This window comes from Oncorhynchus kisutch, linkage group LG20, assembly GCF_002021735.2.
Source record: "Oncorhynchus kisutch isolate 150728-3 linkage group LG20, Okis_V2, whole genome shotgun sequence".
Taxonomy (NCBI): Eukaryota; Metazoa; Chordata; class Actinopteri; order Salmoniformes; family Salmonidae; genus Oncorhynchus; species Oncorhynchus kisutch.
In genome coordinates, this window is record NC_034193.2 from 14,396,365 (window position 1) to 14,419,980 (window position 23,616).

A 23,616-nucleotide genomic window follows, 5' to 3' on the forward strand; every position below is an offset into this window, starting at 1 on the left:
GTAATGATTACATCCCACTGGTGCCTCTGACGTTTTATCACGCTGCTGCTCTTGTGACTTATTCCTCTTTCGTCGGCCAACCAAGAATAATACAGTATTCTAATTCTACACAGAAGTTGTCCGGGTAAGTGTTTGGACACATTGTAGCTATCGTAAATTATATTTTTGGGGATATAGGCTATTTGATAGCTGATAAAAATGTTTGCGTTTCCATATATCACCAACGTGATATGTGGCAATAGTTTAGAAGTTGTCAGTGTCAGTGTGGAATGAATGTCAACAATGGCCTACTGAATGAAGCCTTTGTCTGACTACTCATCCTGAATTTCATTCCGCTGCTTTATAATCGCTCCATACATTCATCATGGAGAAGAAACGCTAGTTTGGCCGGAGCGATCCGGAAGCCTGTAGGTTAGGTCAACGCATGCTGTAGGTTAGGTCTAATTAACCTTTTTTCCTTTGTAAAGGCTAGAGATTTAAACTTTCACTTACTCATGAAAATCCTGGTGTTATATCAAACGTATCTTAAACTCTTCACAACAACTCATTAAAATGCCTTTTTTGCTCTATTGACTGCAAAGGCAACATTATAATCCAATTTGTTGTTCTCTAACTAATCGACTATGAGACTCAATCATTTTTATTTATAATTTTACCATTATTTAACTAGGCAAGTCCGTTAAGAACAAATCATTATTTTCAATGACTGTCTAGGAACTGCCTTGTTCAGGGGCAGAACAACAGATTTTTACCTTGTCCGCTCGGGGATTCGATTTTGCAACCTTTCGGTTACTAGTCCAACGCTCTAACCACTAGGCTACCTGCCGCACCAAATAGCTCAATGTCAAAATCTGGACCCACTCAATAGCAGTATTTATAGCATTGATCTATTTAGTGATAATTCTTGATAATTCTTAATCTCGCTTAACCCAGAACTAAAATCTTGCGTTATTATTATTATTATGGTCGATGAGAGATTAGGATTGCAATGATACGTTTAATGTATTAAGTGTCCTTTGACCATATTTATATTTCCAGGTGTGTGCTGCTGCATAGGTCTTGACCTAATGTGGTCAGAAAATGTATTTTTCATTTTTTTGAGGTTTATAACACATGTATTATGTTTTTCAGAGTGAACATGGTGTGGGTTCTACTTTTAGTGGCTTTCCTGAACACTGGAGCGGTCCAGTGTCAGAGATCCTCGCTGAATGACAGTAAAAGACTGGACCCAGAGGTCAACATGAACATTGTGAGTTAGATCAAATCAATAACAGAAGCTGTGTTCTCGTAAACAAAGTGTCCAGATACTGACAAATTGTATTTATCCAAACTTCAAAAACACTACCGGACTTCTTGGTTCATAGAGCTCATTAACAATTCATAGAACTAGGCAATCTTCTGGGCCACACGAACAAATAGTCATGGTGGTTACCTCATGTGGGGAGTACTGTTTTAGCCCACATTCTGCCCTTTGTACCCCATATATCCCATGAGTTATTTCAAGGAATGTCATAACATGTGATAGTGGGGCTGTTGCCATGACTGTTTTACCGGCAATCAGTAGTCATTACCGCAGTCAAAGGAGTAACTAGGCTTCTCCAAAACTGCACTCTGATGGTCTTTAGTAGCCCACCAGTCTCTATATGGTGTCGTGCCTTGACACAGCCCTTAGCTGTGGTATATTGGCCATATACCACAAACCCCGAGGTGCCTTATTGCTATTATAAACTGGTTACCAACGTAATTAGAGCAGTAAAAATAAATGTTTCGTCAAACCCTTGGTATACGGTCTGATATACTGTGGCTGTCAGGCAATCAGCTGTCAGGGCTCGAACAACCCAGTTCGTAATGTCCATCTAATCACTCTGACATCAATGCAAATGCCATTGAAAATCGAACCAAACACTTCTTGAGAGCTCTGGCATTCAGAGTTTGAATAGAATAGGCTCACCTGTTGCAGAGTGAGAGCCAGCTCCTCACATCTGGTTGATGCATGGAATGAAATAAGTGTTCATATAAGCCCATGTTTCATTTCTATAGGCTATGCAATTGTTTGAGAAAACAACAGAGTTTTGATGGCTTCTATTAAAAAGTAGAGGATCCCATCAGCGTTCTTAGGCTAGGCCTACTATATTTATTCCTCAACTTTCCTAATATTAAGCACATTTTTTCGCTTTGCAGCTGGAGTAGCCTACCTGGCTGGCATGTAAGTGAACCGCAGGAAAAGCGGCCTCCTTTCTCTATTCAAGTACCTATGGATGACTTGTTCATTATTATTTATATATTTTTCTGTTCCGACAGATGCATGATAATGGCCCATTCAAAACTAATTTCACAAATATAGTATGATATGTAAAGACAAGATTAAATTGAGAATAGTCTGAGGGGTGAGAATATTATCATGTGAATGATGCCCAGTGTGTGCAGTCTAAGGCAAGAAACAGCAACTTTTTTCCCCCCCCTGACTTTTTCGAATCATAGTGGCATGCATCATGTAGCCATGTAACCCATTGGCCTATATGTTTTGATAAGGTTTGTATCACAACTACAGTTATGCCCATAGGGCTAGAACCCCTGGAACAGGGTTGGAGAGCCCAAAGCTTACAGAGCCAAGTGAAACGTGTTCTTGTAAACTCAGTCATTACACAATTGCGTGTGAAAACAGAATTTTGACTGGGCAATATTTAATAGAGGATCCCAGCTTTCTCATGCTGCTATAGCCTATTTATTGCTCAATTCTTAAAATTAGGCACATAAATTCACTTTACAACTGGTGTAGCCTATCTGCACTAAAATACTGCTGGATTACAGGCTTTTGGTCACTTAGTTCGGTTGTTTTCTTTATAAACTCCTGGGTTATTGATGCTGGGTTATTGATGCTGGGTTATTGATGCTGGGTTATTGATGCTGGGTTATTGAGCTATGACCCAGCGGATCAGAAGACTAGAGGCGTTTAGTAGGGGCGTGGCTTTCAGATAGTTCATTTTAGCCACCCATGGGAGTAAATGCCATTCCTGTTAATCTGTTTTGTAGACGGGTTGGGTGTTTAGCTAAGAAACCGAGGCGTGTGCAACTATGGGGCAAAACAGACATGGGTGGCATAGATTGTTGACAACATGTAAGCTACATTTTGTCTCCAATGTTTATTGAAAACATAAATACATTTGCACAATGAGAACTTGTTTCTCAAATACATTGTTACAGTTGTTGGTAAGCTAGCTAGTGAATTTGAGCCATATTAGCATTGACATGAAATCAGTCAAAACACCTCAAAGCAAGACATTGTATCAATCGAGCTGAAATGAGCCACTTACGATTCCCCAAATGACAGTTTCTTGTCATTCTTGCTAGCAATCTGGCCATCCAGAATCACAACAACACTCCCCATGGAAGCGCGCACATTGTTTTCATGACATTGTCAGCTAACCCATCTATAGTTATCACATGTTGAAGTTTAACATTTACATTGTTGTAGCTTCAATGAGGCTTACAGCAGAGTGTAAATTCCCTAAAATACTATTTGAATCCCATTGTTGGATACAATAAGGTGTTATACCTTATTATAAGAAATAATCTTCATGTGTTAGAAGAATGTGTAAATTGCAGTAAATTAAAATGTTCAGTATGTTCATTTAACATGATGAACAGGAATGACATTTCTGCTCACGGGTGGCCAATTAGATCTGCCTTAAAGCCACACCCCTAACAAGCCACGCCTCCTGAAAACAATTTAAGGATTTAATTCAAAATGACCCAGCTGCTAGGTCAACCAAGCATGAGAGTAAAACATATCCAATTGATGGTTAAATTAACCCATGTTTGGGTAATCACAACCACCCAACATGTTGGGTTATTCACGCAACCCAACATGTGTTCTGTTCACTATTTAACCGGCGCTAGGTTACCATATAACCCAAATGTGGTTGTTTTTAGCCCATCATTTTTTAGAGTGTGGCATATTTAAAAAACAACCGCTGGAAGCACTTCCTCCATTCGCTTATTTGAGTGCAAGCTACGGATTACATGTTTTTAATTTTTTTATTTCACCTTTTATTTAACCAGGTTGGCTAGTTGAGAACAAGTTCTCATTTACAACTGCGACCTGGCCAAGATAAAGCAAAGCAGTGCGACACAAACAACACAGAGTTACACATTAAATAAACAAACATGCAGTCAATAATACAATAGAAAAAGTCTATATACAGTGTGTGGAAATGAGGTAGGATAAGGGAGGTAAAGGCAATAAATAGGCCATAGTGGCGAGATAATTACAGTATAGCAATTAAACCCTGGAGTGATAGATGAGTGTGCAAGTAGCGGTACTGGGGTGCAAAGGAGCAAAATAAAATAACAGTGTGGGGAATGAGGTAGTTGGGTGGGCTATTTACAGATGGGCTATGTACAAGTGCAGTGATCTGTGGGCTGCTCTGACAGCTGGTGCTTAAAGTTAGCGAGGGAGATATGAGTCTCCAGCTTTAGTGATTTTTGTAGTTCGTTCCAGTCATTGGCAGCAGAGAACTGGAAGGAAAGGCGGGCAAAAGAGGAATTGGCTTTGGGGGTGACCAGTGAGATATACCTGCTGCGTGCTACGGGTGGGTGATACTATGGTGACCAGTGAGCTGAGATAAGGCGGAGCTTTACCTAGCAAAGACATATAGATGACCTGGAGCCAGTGGGTTTGGTGACGAATATGAAGCGAGGGCCAGCCAACGAGAGCATACAGGTCGCAGTGGTGGGTATTATATGGGGCTTTGGTGACGAAACAGATGGCAGTGTGATAGACTGCTTCCAATTTGCTGAGTATTGGAGGCTATTTTGCAAATGACATCGCCGAAGTCAAGGATTGGTAGGATAGTCAGTTTTACGAGAGTATGTTTGGCAGCATGAGTGAAGGATGCTTTGTTGCGAAATAGGTAGCAGATTCTAGATTTAATTTTGGATTGTAAATGCTTAATGTCAGTCTGGAAGGAGAGTTTACAGCCTAACCAGACACTTAGGTATTTGTCCACATATTCTAAGTCAGAACCGTCCAGAGTAGTGATGCTGGACGGGCGGGCAGGTGTGGGCAGCGATCGGTTGAAGAGCATGCATTTAGTTTTACTTGTATTTAAGAGCAGTTGGAGGCCACGGAAGAGAGTTGTATGGCATTGAAGCTCATCTGGAGGTTTGTTAACAGTGTCCAAAGAAGGGCCAGAAGTATACAAAATGGTGTCGTCTGCGTAGAGGTGGATCAGAGAATCACCAGCAGCAAGAGCGACATCATTGATGTATACAGAGAAAAGTGTTGGCCCGAGAATTGAACCCTGTGGCACCCCCATAGAGACTGCAAGAGGTCCAGACAACAGGCCCTTTGACATACTGAACTCTGTCTTAGAAGTAGTTGGTGAACCAGGCGAGGCAGTCATTTGAGAAACCAAGGCTGATAAGAATGTGGTGATTCACAGAGTCGAAAGCCCTGGCCAGGTCGATGAATACAGCTGCACAGTAATGTCTCTTATCGATGGCGGTTATAATATCGTTTAGGACCTTGAGCGTGGCTGAGGTGCACCCATGACCAGCTCGGAAACCAGATTGCATAGTGGAGAAGGTACGGTGGGATTCGAAATGGTCGGTGATCTGTTTGTTAACGTGGCTTTCGAAGACCTTAGAAAGGCAGGGTAGGATAGATATAGGTCTGTAGCAATTTGGGTCTAGAGTGTCTCCCCCTTTGAAGAGGGGAATGACAGCAGCAGCTTTCCAATCTTTGGGGAGCTCAGACGATACGAAAGAGAGGTTGAACAGGCTAGTAATAGGGGTTGCAACAATTTTGCCGGATCATTTTAGAAAGAGAGGGTCCAGATTGTCTAGCTCGGCTGATTTGTAGGGGTCCAGATATAATTCCACACATATATTAGTAGGCTCTATTTAAAGACTATATTAAATTGAGAATAGTCTGATGGGTGAGATTATTATAATGTGCTTGACAAATTGTGAATGAGGGAATGTGTGCATGCTGCCTGTGTAAACAATCTGAGCAGAGCACATGCCTTTCATGCGATCTTTTATTATTTTTTTCAAATCATCATTAGAGCCGCATCAATGATGTGGTATCATGCAGCCGTGTAATATATTGGAAATGAAAACATTTAGCCTAAGGTTTGTATCGCAACTAAAGTTTCATAAAAGCCCAGAGATGCTGTACGTGTTTACGTTAATTAACCGCCAATTACCGGCTGACAAAATGTCATGGGAAGTCCCTCTGTGACGTGTTGAACATCAGCATAGATGTATCTCTAGATAGGACAATATCACAGCCATATGATGTACCTAAAACCTTCAGTCTAAGATCTGTCCTAATAAAACAGAAAAATGTGTAAATTGCAGTAAAATGTATTTGTCTGTATCCTCTTGCTCCAGTATTTCTATATAATAATGCTAATAATTATTATAATTGAATATAATAATTTATTATTATTATTAAGGTGTAATAACCCTTGAACTGATCTTGGGTTGTTTGTTGTAAGCTAAAAGAGTTTTGATAGGCATTCATTCACTTTTCAAGAATGGATTTTAAGGGACAAATGGTGATTCTGTGTGCTTCGTGATATCAGTATCATTGGTGCTCCAGGAGCACATACAGGCATACAGTAGTTGAAATATTTGACATGGCAAACAATCAAATGCGTTCACCACAATTTGTCAGAAAATATACAATGTATCTTTATTCATATATAAGGTGTGCCACTGGATTTGGGCCTGGTGCATGTCAGTGGTTATCCTTAAATCTTTGATGAGCACAGTAACACAATATCATGATCCTGAATCTAGTGTCTAGTTAGTATACAGTATTTGTCGTTGGAAACTACACCGTCTCAGTGATATAATCCTAATACAATTCCCAGTAGTAATGGTTCTCGCATGCTAATGTTTGTTTCTCCCATTGTAGGCCTGAAAGCACATACCCTCTCAATAGCTCTCCTTCCCACACGCAGGTCATGTGACATTAAATTATTTTCAATACTCCCATTTCCCTATGTAAAACCAGACCCAAATGAGACAGAGCAGAACACCGATTCTCCCCTCCACCCCTGGGCCTCTGATACCTCCTCAGTGTGTGTTGAGCCAGCAGAAGTTTTATCACAGTCCCACAGTCAGTAGAATGTGTAGACTTGCAGCATTAGAGGGAGGCAGGAAATGGTGGTGGGTATTAATTATGCATGGCTAGATTGCATGGCAGGCCTGGCCGGAACCAACAGGCTCACACGCTTTCTTTTGAAGGTCCAGATTAGCGTATATAATATCTGGGAATGGGCGTGTGGGAGGGAATGCAACAGGGGAAGAATGGATTTTTTTTGTGACATGCTGACTAGAAGAGGCAGCGGAAATAATGTTGTCTGCTTGAATTTTACTGTAATTTCACAGTGAGTAAAGTATGGTAATAGGGCTGTAAAATAAAGTGTTACCATAGAAACCCTTTCTGTCAGAATTCTGAAAATATTTGACTGTTTGTTTGTTTTTGTCTTCTCTCTCTCTCCCACACAGAGTGAGATCATCAGGCATTGGGGCTACCCGACAGAGGAGCACGACGTCGTCACAGAGGACGGCTACATCCTGAGTGTCAACCGGATCCCGCGCGGTCTGAAGAACGGGGACGGTGGGCATCAAAAGGTTCATGGCCATAGCATGGGGTTAATTCATATGGTCGGTGGCCTCAATTCTTTTAAACACGGAGTAGAGGTCTGCATTGACATGCACTTTGGAAAGCCAGGGCCTCTAGCCCTGTAGTCAGATCCACATATCAAAGACCAACATACACACACAAACACCGTCACTAACATCTGAAGTGCTGATATTTCCCACATTGTCAAACATTAGTACTGAGTCAAGATCCAAAATTGAAGTGGTCTTCAGCATTAGTCACTCTTGACAAGAGCGGAGGAGGAGCACTATATTTTGTGATTGCACCGCTCAGCCTACGCCTGACCTTTTGTTGTCAGAAGGTGGCTTGTCCTGTCATCACCAGCTATAATATCACATGCATCCAGTGAGGCTGTCGAGCTGCAAATAGTTCACCTCTATGCTTCAATCATTTTGAGGCCAGACTATGATTGAATTGAATTTCTGTGGTGTTTTTACTTGTTTGGTATTCCTCATAATCCGTCTCTAGCATGAGCTGTTTCAAATGTGGCTTGCATAATTTTAAACCATCTCATTTATTAGGCTGTTGTTCTAATGTATTTACAGTGTATTTTCAATATGTGATGGGAAAAGTAGTAGTTACAGTAATAAGGAAGAAATTATTATATTTTAGTGTGTTTGGAATGAATAATGGTATTAAAAGTTTTAGATTTCTTCTTAAGAGCAGTTGTTGTCTTACAAGTTTAGGCGAAAATACCGTGAAAATCCACCGCTTCTGTCAGGCGGAGCTACACTCGCTCTCCGGTTCCTACGAATCAGTATTCAGTTTCTCTTGACTGTGTTGTCGCTGTATTTCATTAATAAGCAAAGTGATTGCTAAACCTCACACTAATCTCATTGGGGGAGACCATTCGAGTGCAAAACAAATTCAGATGCTATAAACTATGCTTTTTTCCTGAACACAGTGTCTCATATCATTCTGAACAAGAACTCATGTTCTCGACACAGATCTCTCTGTAGGTGAATTTAAGTGCCTTGAGTATTAAACATTGGCCTTGGCTCCGGTCTTGTTTTCACTCCATTGAATTACTTTCCAAAACATGAATTAGTAAATGAACTACTTCAGTTGACCCTCTCCAATTATTTAAAATGCAAATTCAGTTTAGTGTTAATATTGACATTGGTTTGTCATTAGAAATGCTTCATAAACTAGCCAGGGGTTCCACTTGAAAGATACCCCCCAATACGATGTGATATGCCAGGGTTGAGCTAGTCTGGGGAGTTAAAAATCTCAATAATATATTGTGATATCCTCTAAATAAGTAAGGAGCCATCATGTTGTTCGTATCTCTTGATGCTTCTCGCTCCCTGCTCTGTAGAATGTGGCAGCAGCAGCACATCCAGTCAGGGAGGCAGCAGGGCTCTGTGATAGGCTGGAGATGCATCTCATTTCCTGTTGTCCCACTTCCCTTGCTCACACGGGAGAGCGTCTGGATCACTCCAAAGGAACACATCAGAGCTGGAATTATTTCAGCCCCCAGATGGGGTTTTGTTCTGAAAACTGTGCTAGTTAGAAGAGCTAATGTTGGAAATCTTTGATGTTCAATCTAGGAGAGATACTGTAGATTTGGTCTTCTTGCACACAGCTACATTGTGGCGAAGTGGTTGAGACATATCATTCATAATGTATAACATTTGAACAGATAACACAGTGTTTATGTCTTTGACTATACATTAGACTATTGTTAAAACAAAATCCCTCTTTGTCCCTTTAACTCCTTAGCTATTGTAACAGTGAATGACAGTGTTTTAATACTAAAATAAAACATAGATACTTAACAAACACACACACACACCCATTTCACTGTAAGACAACAGTCAGGACTTCCCATCAGCACCCACTACAAAGCATTATGTGTGCCTCTTGGAATCACCTGGGAGTTATGTTAAATCTAAAAAATTATCCAGCAGCGTGCTGGAAATTCAAGTAAAGGCAATCTCGGCAACAGGGTAGGCTAGGGGTCCATTCCCTATATCAAAGTTCATTGATCACGTACACAGATTTGCAAGTGTTCTACAGGTGCAGTCAAATGTTCTGATTGGGATAGTACCCAATCCTATCATCTAATGGTCTGTTTATGCAACAGATCCTGTTTCTGACAGATTTCTGGGATTTTTAAAGCGCCCAAAAATGAACTGGGAGAGTGTTGAGCCACAAGGAGAAAGGCTGCCCTGCAGCTGGGATGTACCGTAGCTTGGACAGACACGCCCTCTGGTGGTGACAGTCAACACAACACTTGAATTATGAATTGACCAGTTAGTTAAATCCACTTTCAGTTGATGTATTTTTGGTCATGTTGGAATGTGAATGGATTCTTCAGCCATGTTTGAGAAGAATGGATAAATATTACATAACCACTATGTTATGCCTATGATCCTTGCTTTACTTTGCTACAATATTCACCCTATAGCAATGTGCTCAATTAAGTCAATTTCTCATCCTCCTAGATCCCAAGCCTGCAGTGTTCCTCCAGCACGGTCTCCTGGCTGCGGGGAGTAACTGGGTGACCAACCTGCCCAACACCAGCCTGGCTTACCTGCTAGCCGACGCTGGCTACGACGTCTGGATCGGCAACAGCAGGGGAAACACCTGGTCCAGGAGACACCTCACACTCAGCCCTGACCACGACGAGTTCTGGCAGTTCAGGTAGCTTCAAAGATTCATTCCACTTATACTGATCCTTGCTTGCGTTTCACGTCATGGCTATGCACCTAGGCCTGGATATTCACTCAGTGGCCAGTGTACCAGTGAGGTACACGAAAATGGTTAGCTCCTACAGAGAGTCACGAGGCTGTGGGGCAGTACAACAGCGGTGCGCAGAACGGCATCTCGGAACGCACAACTTGTCTGTCCTTGTCACTGATGGGCTATTGCAGCCCACAACCACACAGAGTTCCACTCCTATCAGCGAAAAACAAGAAGAAGTGGCTCCAACAGATCACCAACACTGGTCAATTGAGGAGTGGAAAAACATTGCCTGATCTGACAACTCCTGCTTCCTGTTGCGTCATGCTGATGGCAGATTCAGAATTTGGTGTAAGCAGCACAAGTCCATGGCCCCATCCTGCCTGGTGTCAACAGTACAGGATGGTGGCGGTGGTGTAATGGTTTAGGGAATGTTTTCCCGGCACACGTTTGGTCCCTCAACCAATTGAACAACGTTTCCAGGCCCCGAAGCATTCAGGCTATTCTGGAGGCAAAGTTAGGACCGACTAGACCTAATAAACTGACCATATGAGTGTATATCCCCTGTGCTCACCAACAGAATCACAAGAGGTTCTAGTAGAAACACATGATATTTGATATTACATGAAATGTCTATTTAAATAGTCTTGTTATGGCATTTACTGAGTTTCTTCTGTTCTTTTTCTTCAGTTATGATGAGATGGCAAAGAAGGACCTGCCAGCAGTGGTCAACCACATTCTGAAGACCACAGGCCAGGAGCAGATCTACTATATCGGCCACTCTCAGGGAACCACTATTGGTGAGATGGCTTGATTGTTGGTTATGTGTCATATTACATGAAGCAGAATATTTTTCACCTGTAGTTTGGCACTGCTATCTATTCTACACTATGGTTTAATGTTTTAAACCATGAAATGTTTTTCTGACTGCTTGTCTCTGTCCCCATAGCTTTTATTGCATTCTCTTCCATGCCTGAGCTGGCAAGCAAAATCAAGATGTTCTTCGGCCTGGCTCCAGTGGCCACTGTGGCTTTCACTGCCAGCCCCATGAGCAAGCTCTCCATCTTCCCCGATTATCTCATTTGGGTTTAGTAGAAAATCTATTTATCTTTATCACTGTATTATGTCACAATTTATTCATACATCACGTCTAACCTGTTGCTTACCTAACTTTGGCGGAAGTTTTTTTAATTTGAACAATCGGTCAGAATCTTTGATTATTTCAATACTGACTAATGCTAATGCATTGTTTGGTTTCTGTATGCTAGGATGTGTTTGGGAAGAAGGACTTCATGCCTCAGAGTGCTCTCATTAAGTGGTTCGCCACCAACGTCTGCAGTAAGAAACCTCTTAGTGAGCTGTGTGGAAACCTCTTCTTCATCCTCTGTGGCTTCGATGAGCTGAACCTCAACATGGTGCGTCTCCACAGCTCTCACATTTTGGTTATCGCTTTAAAAATTGTATTATTGTACAGTATTACTGTTGTAGACTTCCTTAAATCTACATTCCTCAAGCCAATTCTATAGGTATGAATGAAGATGGGGAAGATGTTAATTTTTATATTTATTTGTTTTTGTCCAGACTCGCACACCTGTGTACACCTCCCACTGCCCAGCAGGGACCTCAGTGCAGAACATGATTCACTGGTCTCAGGTAAGAACATACCTGATGAGAGCCTATCAAAACACCCTGGATCCAATATGATTCACCTCACTTCTTCAAACCTATACATCCCGCCCCAGCCCCTGTTTGTTAAAACTGTCATGTAGGCCTACCCTAGATGCAATATATCCAGGAAGGCTGGAGTGCAGGCAGCACAGTCTGAATCGAGAATGAGTTTGCTCTTTTTCAACCACGCTGTTCTAATAGCTGCAATACTGTACGAGCCTCCATTTCCTGAGCCGTGGAAGTAAGACGTCCAATCAAAGACCAGAGGGATCAGAGTAGACACCGCTTTGGATTAAGTTCACATCTGCAGTCAGATGTACTCCCCGACTGACTGAGTCTCCCGGGCAGACTTTACTCACAACACCCTGCTCTGATCCCCCTGTCTGGGGGCCTTTGATGTTCCTTTCCCTTTTACACATCTCATATCCTCCCTTACCAATCCCTCTTCCCCCCCATCCTCTCCCCTCCAACCCCCAAGCCTCCACTCCGTCCACACTAGGGTTGCTTGGCTACAGGTAATTTACCAAAGATACTTGAATCTATGGTATCTTTGGTAATTTATACTTGAATAACTTATTTTTTACATTTTATATATAGTCTTCATTTTCATATATACTCGTTTTCATATATATGTGTCCATATTGTCCATGAGTTTCTAGTGGATAGACTATGGTTCCAGAGAAAATAGCCTAAATCATTTTAAAAAGCATCTTATCACCAATAGCATTATTTTTTTATTAACTATGCAAATATTCAAACTACAGTTTGGCTCCAAAACATTTACAACAAAGACATATTGACATAGTAAAATAAATACAATTATATAGAAATGTTCCACTTTGTCATTCTTTTTCATTTTAAAATCATCTTATTTGATTATTTTATATATTGTACATGTGATAAGGCCAAACGGAGCGCCTGAGATAATACAGACATATGTGATAATCGGAAGTACCCAAAAATACCTTGAAAGTTACAAAAATGCTGGTTGTTTACTGGTTTCCAGTTATATACAGTGCATTTGGGAAAGTATTTAGACCCCTTGACTTTTTCCCCATTTTGTTATGTTACAGACTTATTCTAAAATTGAATAAATTGTTTTTTTTTCCAAAATCAAACGACACACAATACCCCATAATGACAAAGCGAAAACATGTTTTTAGAAATGTTTGCAAATAAAAAATAAAAATACCTTATTTACTTAAGTATTCAGACCCTTTGCTATAAGGCTTGAAATTGAGCTCAGTTGCATCTTATTTCCATTGATCATCCTTGATGTTTTTACAACTTGATTGGAGTCCACTTGTGATCAATTCAATTGACTGGACATGATTTGGAAAGGCACACACATAACATAACAAAATGTGGAAAAAGGGAAGGGGTCTGAATACTTTCTAAAGGCACTGTATCTTCCCTTCACAACGCTAGTCCTCCCCCATTCAGGATGCACGGCTCGTCTGTTCATTGCTTACAACAGAGGCTTTCATGGAAACCGTTACATTATGAAGGGGGATATGTCAGAGGAGATTTTCGCTTTTATTTTCATGTTTGCAAATTTAATTTCCCAGATAATTTTTGATGCAGGGGAGTTATTATTTATGTCAAACCGACACTGATTTCACAAGCAACTGAGCAAAAACAGACTCTCGGGACATAAATAGATGATCTCAAAGACGTTGATAAATTATTCCTCAATGTTTCTGTGTCATAAATTATTCCTTCACCCTGTTTGACACAGTTTCACACCCAAGTCAACTATCATCGACATTCCGCTGTGTGAAAAGGAGCGGCACAGACATTCCTGCTGCGCACAGACTTATTGACTTAAACACGCCCATTTCCCCCACTCAACGATTCAGTGTTGTTGAAATGAATGAACCTTGAGTAAAAGTCAATCCCAGATTTACCAAAGACAACTTTAACCTCACTGAAGGGTTACCTACTGTTGGACTTGGTGCACATAATCTCCCAGGGGCAGATTCTGCTTGTCGACTGAAGGATCTGCCGGGACTGAATAGGATCCGTGAGATGATGAGCAGCATTGGTTACATTTTAGTTTTTTTTTGTCACTGGTTATTTGGACGTATCAGGATTGGGTGACGGTGGTGCTTGAACTGCTTTGCACATGTATCTTTTGCGAGGGTGGAGATTTTGTCAATTTCTAACATGTATGAACACAGAAGTTGATCACACAGCTGACCGAATTCCATAAGATTTTACTTCTGGGTTAAGAGATTCTACCTTTACATCCAGGACCACCATGTGTTCAGCTACCTAGAGTCCAAGTATTTGTGATGTGTATTCTTTTTACAGGCAGTGCATGGTGGAAAGCTGATGGCCTATGACTATGGGAGAGCAGGGAACATGGCTCACTATAACCAGGTAAGGCCAGCTCAGAGCTCATTAGTCAATCAAAACACACACACACACACCACTTCACACTGAAGTTGTTTTCCAATGCTTTCAGAAGCTCCCACCTCTTTACTGGTCCATATCCAGTGTTCCCTATTGGTCAATCGATGCCTTTAGCTGACATCTAGTCCATTCTTGTCTGCCCCACCCCCTCCAGTCGACCCCCCCGCTGTACAACATCCAGAACATGAAGGTGCCTACGGCCCTGTGGTCCGGGGGTCACGACACCCTGGCTGACCCTAAGGACGTTGCCGTGCTGCTCACCCAGGTCCCCAACCTGGTGTACCACCGCCACATCGAGCACTGGGAACACCTGGACTTCATCTGGGGTCTGGACGCCCCCCAGGAGATGTACAGTGAGATAATCAAACTGATGAGTCAGCAGGACTTGGTGTGAACAGTGGATTGACAGGGAGAAATATGGCCAGTTTTAACCTCTGCTCTCAGCACACTAGCAGAAGCGATTTTAATACTGTATCTGAAACATATTGGGAGACATATCGCAGTGCCTGGGTGCGAGTGAGTACACACATTTGTGCACTTTGTGTGTTTGTGACTATAAACATGTGTAAAAGCGAGTCTTCGCGTGTGTTTGAGTAAGCCATGCTCTCAAGGAGCAATAATCATGTACCTCTAAATTGGGATGGTGAGGAAAACAAGCTGTGAGTTTAGGATTGTGTTGTGAGGAATCCTCTATTTTGTGATTTTACTACCACCGTCCTCTCTTTCAGAACACTTGAATGGATTTTAGATGTCTTCAAAACAAAATAATTTAACCTTTTAACAAGGCAAGTCAGTTAAGAACTAATTCTTATTTACAATGACGGCCTACTGGGGAACAGTGGGTTAACTGCCTTGTTCAGGGGCAGAACGACAGATTTTTACCTTGTCAGCTCGGGGATTAGATCCAACAACCTTTCGCTGACTGGCCCAACTCTCTAACCACTAGGCTACCTGCCGGCATTTAAGAATGTCCCAGGTCAGTGAAAATATACTATTAACAAACATCACAGGTTATAATCCTCCATGAGATGCAGCTTAAGTTATTGGTACATTATCATGAGAAAGGTCCAGGGTCCAGTTCAACATACAGTACCTCTCTCTACAGAAATTGCACTTTTCAAACTGTCATCACTAGGACTTTGTGTTGGTTAATGTTGCTGTGCCTTTTTTAATCAAACCCATTCAATTTGGGTTTACCTGTCCCTACTGATACTTGTCATTTTGTTACATAGATGAAGTATTTTTATTGGATCTTAGGTAAGGAAGGGTGCCGACCAAAGAATGACGTGTTTGTTCATTCATTTTCTACTTCCGTTGTGTTAGAACACTTTATGTATGCTGCTTTTTAATTAATGTATCCAACTACTCAATAAAAATTTATTAAATCTGTTGTACAATTCAATTTATTGACAAGTGCTTAAGAAACTGAGTATCTACACATAGAATGCTTTAATCTGTAACAATGTTTAAATTCACTTACTCCTATGTACAATATCAAAACCAGGAACTCATCCGTTTCTAATTGACATATTATACAATATACAAATATTTTGAGACGCATAGTATAAATTCAATTAATGTCATATTTCAAGGAGGTTCAACCACGAGACTAAAAACTATCTAAAAACAATTTCTTGGCCATTTATATTGGTATGAACCTTAACGAATGGTTGCTAGACAGCTGAGGACAAAGTGTCGAATACGAACCATAGATCGTATACATATGAACAGAGATCCTTCCTCCGTCAGACAAAAGACGCCTGACGAGAAGGTGATGTTGCCATGGTGAAAAATTCTCCATCGTCTGCAAGCCCCCCCCCCCCTTCAGTCAGGCTTTTTCAGCATTGTAACAATCTTCTTGAACTGCAGTCTCCTTGCTATATCCAGTGGGGTCTCATCATCCTAAAGGACAGGATAATACATTGTTACCACCAAAGCTTAGTGAAATAGTAACATAAAATGTCCTCTTATGCTTTATCAGAGGTGTCGAGGAGGTTAGAGAATAGATTAATAAGCTTAACATAATGCACTTTGCAAAAGTGACCTCACACCTACTTTGTTTTTAATAGAAACGTCTGCCTTTTTCTCCAGTAACAGTGGAACGAGTCTGTGACTCTTCCTCTGACAGACATAGTGAAGACCAGTGTTTCCCTGCTGAAATACACAGTGAACACAAAGGTCAAATAAGTCACACACAATGATCAGTAGCTCATCATTCTAATATTACAACTATATACTTAATCTCAGTACTCACATAGTCCACAGCGTCAACCTCCACTTTAGTGCTCAGAACCAGATTCATTAGTTTCACATTCTTCCTTTGCTTGTCTTCCTGTTGAAAGGAGGAAGGTTTATACCACAGTGACCAACAACACTTTCCTATTGCTCTTACAGTGTAGTTGATGTGGCTGGTCTGGGAGCCATGACTGATGAGAGACTTAAGACTTTTCCCCACTGTATTCTAAGGTCAGTGGTTCAAAGTATATCCTACCAGAATGAGGTATCCAATCAACAGAATTGGCATGAGGATAGTGATCATCAGGTAATCCAAAAAGGAAAAGGTCCTCTTTGCAGCATAGTGCAAACATGTCCTCTGTTTCTACAGGCAGACAGGGAGAGAGAGCATGGATCAGTGCCATACATTTCACAAGACGTACAGTTTTGATGACACTAACATATTTCTGTATTGTTTATTCAATTGCATCACCTAGTTGAGGAACATTCTCATTTCCATTGTAGATTCCTACAAACATTGAAGTAAAGGTCACACTTGGTCTGATAGTATCCTTTTTTATCTAATATTTACATATAAATGACATAGTAAATAATAACTACTGTTTGTGTATTTGGTAGTCATAGAAACAAGCATAAATAAAAGTTACACAACTACTGTCCAAATGTCTCAGAACTGCATTTCCACTACCTTGTTCCTTATAGCTACATCTGCCTTCAGGTCCAAAAGGTACTTGACCATTCTGATGTTTCCACGTCTGCAGGCAGCTATGATTGGTGTATCGCCAGATTCCTCATCTTGAACATTTAAAGTCTTGGCATCCTCTTTTAGAATGTGGTACACCTTTTGAAGGTCGTTATCGTAGGCAGCTTGGCAAATGGGCTGCGGAAATAAGCAAATGGTAGCATGTAAAGTAACTTCATAAACCCGTTCATGCATTTGTAGGCTACGTATGGTAAATCAATGCATGCTGATTAGTCTTGATTTCGCACCTGGGTGAAGGGTTTATTGAAGGATAAACAAACCAACAATGAAACAATGCCAACATCAGATACGGTAAGTGAGCCTACTGCCGTACTCAGAAGGAACCCTTCTGTAGCCAGTGGCAGATAAGATGAGCAGCAAAACAGGTAATTCCTGTCTCACTAAAGTTATAACTGTGAGACAACCGGCCAGCCCCTCCTTAGGTCACATTCTTTAAAAAACACAGGTGACACCTGAGAGCGGTCAAATACAGGTCACCTCCGGTTTCTGTCAGATGGCTAGTGAAATATCACAGCTTATATGGGTATGGCCAACACTGCCCTTTAACAAGACATCTGTAGGAGACCCCGCCGCAGAGGTGCAACTTTCACATGACCCTCACAAATAGTGAAATTGCATTTTTGTCCCCCCCCCCCACAGTTTTATCATTGCACTGTGATACAAAAAGCGGCATCAGTGTGCTTTAGGACCATGCGGATGCCTCAGAGCGGTCGGCTAGTCTGTTTTGTGGTTTCAGCCAACTAGATTTAGGGCCGCGTGGACACCACAGAGCGTGCGAACAGAGGCAGCTGTTGTCTATGTGTGTTATGTTTTTTCTCCGAGTTGTAAAAGCAAGTAGAACAGAAAATGACTACTTTTTATTTAACTGATGTAGCTGGCAAGGTAACTGCTGTTTGACTTAACAGAAAAAGAAAATCCCAGTGCTGAGCTAGTGGTGTAACTGACATGTAACATTAGCTAATGTTTGATCCCCTCTCAACTCAAGTTATATCTTAAGTAAATGAAAAAGCTAGGTAGCTAGTAACTAGCTACCACAGCCAGTTCAGCTCTAGCCTCTAGCTATCTGTCAGGTAGCAGTATCTAACAGTTGTTGTGTGTATGGAAATGTTTTGTAGCTTTTGTTTCGTACCGTTTTGACAGAAGTAAATTAACTTGGCTCGTTTTCGCCAGTTGATGTACCATAGAGCTAGCCAAAAGTTGGCTAACTTTATATATTATTTTTATCCTCAATCACAGTCAGTATAGAAATGTAACGTAATTGGTCTGTCAGTTTTCCTACATAATTCCCTACTTTTCACACTGACACTGTGTTTAACAGCTCTACAGGCTTCAGTGTCATGGAGGACACTCAGTAGAAAACACTATGCTCATCATGTCTTAGCACGATTAAATGGTGACAGCAGGGTCAGACAGCCAGGGAAGACCAGTCTACGGAGCTCAGGTGTATTTTTACAGATGCAACACTTTATTCTCTCGGTGCAGCAAACACTGGACAAGCCAGAAGCTTCAAAGATTGAAATTATTTTAAGGCCGTCTGACAAACCTGAAGTTGATTTACAAACTGTACCAAGGGTTGATAGAGGCTTTTCCTAATGACACTAAACATGTAAAACAAAAATGTGAGGAAGACCTGGGAGACACTATGGATAATGATGAATGGATACAGATATGTTTGAATGCCCAGTCATGTTCATATAATCTCAGACATAAATTACTGCATTTTAAGGCCATCCATAGAACATACTATATGTCAGTGAAACTGAATATCATGCATTCAGAAATGCAATACCTCTGCTGGATGTGTAAAACACAAAAGGGCCATATTTCAATGTGTTATGAAGGCTGGCTGAATTCTGGCAAAGAGTATGTTCTTTATCTCAGCATGTCTACAAACTCTCCCTTCTCCCTGTTTTTCTTTGCTAGGAAATGTTGATACGGTAGACTTATCAGAAGAAACTGTGTAACCTACCATTTATAGCGGCCTTGCCATTAATTCGAAGGTTGGTTATCCTCCCACAATGTCACAATGGTTGACAGTAATGTCAAGTTATGTATCAATAGATTTGATTTATTTCCAGATTAAGGGTATACTGTGCAACTTTCATCCAGTTTGGATGTCTTATATGGAATACTGTGTAACAAAAGGAGTCTGTATTGAAAACATGCCCATGACAATTAATCTTAATGGTTGTACAGTCGTCTCAAATAAAACTGTGAAGGACCTCGGCGTTACTCTGGACCCTGATCTCTCTTTTGAAGAACATATCAAGACCATTTCAAGGACAGCTTTTTTCCATCTACGTAACATTGCAAAAATCAGAAACTTTCTGTCCAAAAATGATGCAAAAAAATTAATCCATGCTTTTGTCACTTCTAGGTTAGACTACTGCAATGCTCTACTTTCCGGCTACCCGGATAAAGCACGAAATAAACTTCAGTTAGTGCTAAATACGGCTGCTAGAATCCTGACTAGAACCAAAATTTTTTATCATATTACTCCAGTGCTAGCCTCCCTACACTGGCTTCCTGTCAAAGCAAGGGCTGATTTCAAGGTTTTACTGCTAACCTACAAAGCATTACATGGGCTTGCTCCTACCCATCTCTCTGATTTGGTCCTGCCGTACATACCTACACGTACGCTACGGTCACAAGACGCAGGCCTCCTAATTGTCCCTAGAATTTCTAAGCAAACAGCTGGAGGCAGGGCTTTCTCCTATAGAGCTCTATTTTTATGGAACGGTCTGCCTACTCATGTCAGAGACGCAAACTCGGTCTCAAACTTTAAGTCTCTACTGAAGACTCATCTCTTCAGTGGGTAATATGATTGAGTGTAGTCTGGCCCAGGAGTGGAAAGGTGAACAGAAAGGCTCTGGAGCAACGAACCGCCCTTGCTGTCTCTGCCTGGCCGGTTCCCCTCTTTCCACTGGGATTCTCTGCCTCTAACCCTATTGCAGGGGCTGAGTCACTGGTTTACTGGGGCTCTCTCATACCGTCCCTGGGAGGTGTGCGTCACCTGAGTGGGTTGAGTCACTGATGTGATCATCCTGTCTGGGTACTTGTTATATCTGGAGTACTTCTCCTGTCCTATTCAGTGTTCTGTGTGAATTTAAGTGTGCTCTCTCTAATTCTCTCTTTCTCTCTCTCAGAGGACCTGAGCCCTAGGACCATGCCTCAGGACTACCTGACATGATGACTCCTTGCTGTCCCCAGTCCACCTGGCCGTGCTGCTGCTCCAGTTTCAACTGTTCTGCCTTATTATTATTGGACCATGCTGGTCATTTATGAACATTTGACCATCTTGGCCATGTTCTGTTATAATCTCCACCTGGCACAGCCAGAAGAGGACTGGCCACCCCACATAGCCTGGTTCCTCTCTAGGTTTCTTCCTAGGTTTTGGCCTTTCTAGGGAGTTTTCCTAGCCACCGTGCTTCTACACCTGCATTGCTTGCTGTTTGGGGTTTTAGGCTGGGTTTCTGTACAGCACTTTGAGATATCAGCTGATGTACGAAGGGCTATATAAATACATTTGATTTGATTTGATGGGAGATACCTATTTAGGCAATCCCTGCTGGGCTGCTCAGTCCTGGCAATGGGGGTCTGTTGGTTGTCACTCTGGCCTTGGCCTAACACACCTGGAACCAATAATGAAAGTTTCACTAAGATCCTAAAGCTGAGTGGGGTGTGTTGGGTTGGGGCGCTGTAGGGCGGTGGACCCATAGGGGCAGGACGGAGCTCTACAGTACCATTAGGCCTATGATATGAATTACAGTGATATGAATTACAGTGCCCTCCGTAATTATTGAGACAGTGAAGCATTTTGTCTTCTTATAGCTTATAGCATTTTGTCTTCTTATAGCTTATAGCATTTGCTGTTTGTTTTGGTTGTGTTTCAGATTATTTTGTGCCCAATTGAAATGAATGGTAAATAATGTATTGTGTCATTTTGGAGTAACATTTATTGTAAATAAGAATATAATATGTTTCTAAATACTTCTACATTAATGTGGATGCTAACATGATTACAGCTAATCCTAAATGAACTGTGAAAAATTATGAGTGAGAAAATTACAGATGCACAAACATCATAACCCCAACACATGCTAACATCGCACCACTACACTAATAAAATAGCTTAGCATTTTTCAAGGGGTATGATATTTGTGTGTCTATAATTTTCTCACTCATCATTATTCACAATTCCTTCAGGATTATCCATAATCATGGCAGCATCCAACATTCATGTAGAAGTGTTTAGAAATAGATATTCTTATTTACAATAAAAGTGAATGTAGGAAATGATGAAAGTCTTTCTGGTATTATGAAAAGTGTTATTTCCTTTTCCATCCTCTCCAAAAGTTTAGGCTGCTATCTATCATGTTCTACATACAATTCATTATGTAAGTACATGATGTGTTATGTTTATTAATTATAATTTAGCAGTGAATTGATTAAGTAAACCAGGTTAGTCGGCTATATGACGCAACGACTGCACCCATCTGCGATTCCCGACATCTGCTGTTCACTGGAATGTGGTTTGCACGAAATTAACTGTTTTTGTGATTTTCTTTCACCCTTTTTACTCGAGACACCGATAAAGTTGCCCGAATAGTGCTTTAAATATCGTAAAGGCTAATTCCTGGAGCGCTACCATCATGTAGGTTTTCATTCAAAACCCAATCTAACGCACCCGATTCTAATAATTAGCAGGTTTACAAAATGAGTCAGGTTAGTGACAACTGGGGTTGGAGTGAAAACCTACAGGAGGGTAGAGCTCCAGGAACAGGGTTGGAGAACCCTGGGCTACAGGTGGTGCTACTCAGCTGCGAGAAATTGCATCTACCTGGCTACACCTAGCAATCCACATGCTGCTTTGCTGAGGGACTGTATTGAGAGGCATCCTACCAAAACTTTCTCAGAGACTAAACAACTACACACAGACTAAAAAACGTTCCCATTAAACGTGTTTAAATGACAGCTCACCTCTGAATACACTATCCCCATGTCGCCTCTTCTTCAGTGACAAAATACTTTCCCCGCTAAAATAAAACACTTGACTTTTAGTTTTAGAAGCCAGTCAAGTTAACATTTCTTCAGAGGTAGGCTAATATTTCCACAGCCGATGTATTCATTTTTCAGTTACGCACCTATCAGATTCATCATCTGGTTCCCGGCTAGTAACGCATCTACTGTAGGGTGTGGCTTGTTTGAGTCATTACCATAGAACGCCCCTTTTTTTTTTTTTTGGTGTGTCTAAGGACCTTTTCAGGAAGATACGTTTGCCTACACAAACCGTATTAGGCTACAGTTGAAAGCTATTGCGATGCCAATTTTAACAAGACCAGGCAACAATTGTGGGTAAGCACTTTGTGTTAAGGCCTAACTGCAGTCTACTGTGGTATTTTGAACCCAGTAATTGTGGAATAACTTGTGTAGGCCTACTACTGCTGTTGAATTGCAGTTATACTGCACTGTAACTCCAATTACACGGCAAAATTACTGCAGTAAAAACAATTTATTTTGGAAGCAGTATTTTCAGCATACTGGCCTCTGCAATCTCTTTTCATTTGTAGCATCATGTGGTGATTTCCATCTATCCACGTTGCAGAGATCAGCGCAGCAGGAGAACGTGTGCCAAACTGGAATTTGCCCCCAGCACCTTTGTTTCAGTTGAAGAAACATATTGACACAAAAGTGTTGAAAATGAGGGACAAAGTACGGTTGTTTAGACTGCTTTGCCTCGAGCTTTGTCAACTCGTGCACAATTAATCTGATCAGCTATAGCCTACCGATAACAACCACAGCTGCAGGTAGCCTAGAGAAACCCTCTGCGCTCTGACCCACTCTGGCCAGTGGAAACGAAGCGGTAACATCATGTATTCATAGCCTAAGCTATGTACTGCATTTATAGCCTAAAATAGGCTTATTTATTTGTGTTAAGAGATCATGTGAATGTGATCAAATTTAGTTTATGTTCAAAACTTCGGGTGGCTAGGCTGTCTAGACCTTATCAATCCAAAATGATTGACTGGAATTAATAAATCAACACAATAGTGATGACATACTGTATGAGTAACTTTTTAATTACAGATGCAAAGGCCTACACAGATGATATACATACGTCTATATACATCATATATATCTAGCTAGTTTTTCTATGCGTCAAACCTCTCAT

The 23,616-nt window shown here is 41.2% G+C and overlaps 2 protein-coding genes across 3 annotated transcripts; one reads left to right on the forward strand and one right to left on the reverse strand.

The window, feature by feature from the left end:
- Positions 1-6: 6 nt before the first annotated feature.
- LOC109865438 (lysosomal acid lipase/cholesteryl ester hydrolase-like) lies at positions 7-15,837 on the forward strand. Its single transcript, XM_020453612.2, has 10 exons — positions 7-124; positions 1,132-1,249; positions 7,522-7,633; positions 10,126-10,324; positions 11,054-11,163; positions 11,313-11,449; positions 11,632-11,778; positions 11,945-12,016; positions 14,345-14,413; positions 14,601-15,837. Exons 2-10 carry the CDS (start codon positions 1,139-1,141, stop codon positions 14,838-14,840), a joined length of 1,197 nt encoding a protein of 398 aa, XP_020309201.1. The 5' UTR covers positions 7-124; positions 1,132-1,138; the 3' UTR covers positions 14,841-15,837.
- ankrd22 (ankyrin repeat domain 22) lies at positions 15,832-22,634 on the reverse strand. 2 transcript variants are annotated; one of them, XM_031799088.1, is made up of 6 exons: positions 22,425-22,634; positions 17,370-17,561; positions 16,938-17,045; positions 16,701-16,778; positions 16,502-16,597; positions 15,832-16,348 (listed from the first exon to the last, which is right to left on the reverse strand). In XM_031799088.1, exons 1-6 carry the CDS (start codon positions 22,443-22,445, stop codon positions 16,271-16,273), a joined length of 573 nt encoding a protein of 190 aa, XP_031654948.1. In that variant the 5' UTR covers positions 22,446-22,634; the 3' UTR covers positions 15,832-16,270. The 2 variants fall into 2 exon arrangements, with proteins under 2 accessions (XP_031654948.1, XP_020309203.1); XM_020453614.2 differs by having other exon boundaries at positions 16,502-16,600; positions 22,425-22,632.
- Positions 22,635-23,616: the final 982 nt, after the last annotated feature.

Coding starts and splice junctions, on each gene's coding strand:
- ankrd22 (XM_020453614.2), bottom strand. CDS start 22,445: ATGGGGATAGTGTATTCAGAG. Junction 17,562..22,424: donor TGGGGATAGTGTATTCAGAG/GTGAGCTGTCAT, acceptor TTATTTCCGCAG/CCCATTTGCCAAGCTGCCTA. Junction 17,046..17,369: donor ATGTAGCTATAAGGAACAAG/GTAGTGGAAATG, acceptor GTCTGCCTGTAG/AAACAGAGGACATGTTTGCA.
- LOC109865438 (XM_020453612.2), top strand. CDS start 1,139: ATGGTGTGGGTTCTACTTTTAGTGGCTTTCCTGAACACTGGAGCGGTC. Junction 10,325..11,053: donor GACGAGTTCTGGCAGTTCAG/GTAGCTTCAAAG, acceptor CTTTTTCTTCAG/TTATGATGAGATGGCAAAGA. Junction 14,414..14,600: donor ACATGGCTCACTATAACCAG/GTAAGGCCAGCT, acceptor CACCCCCTCCAG/TCGACCCCCCCGCTGTACAA.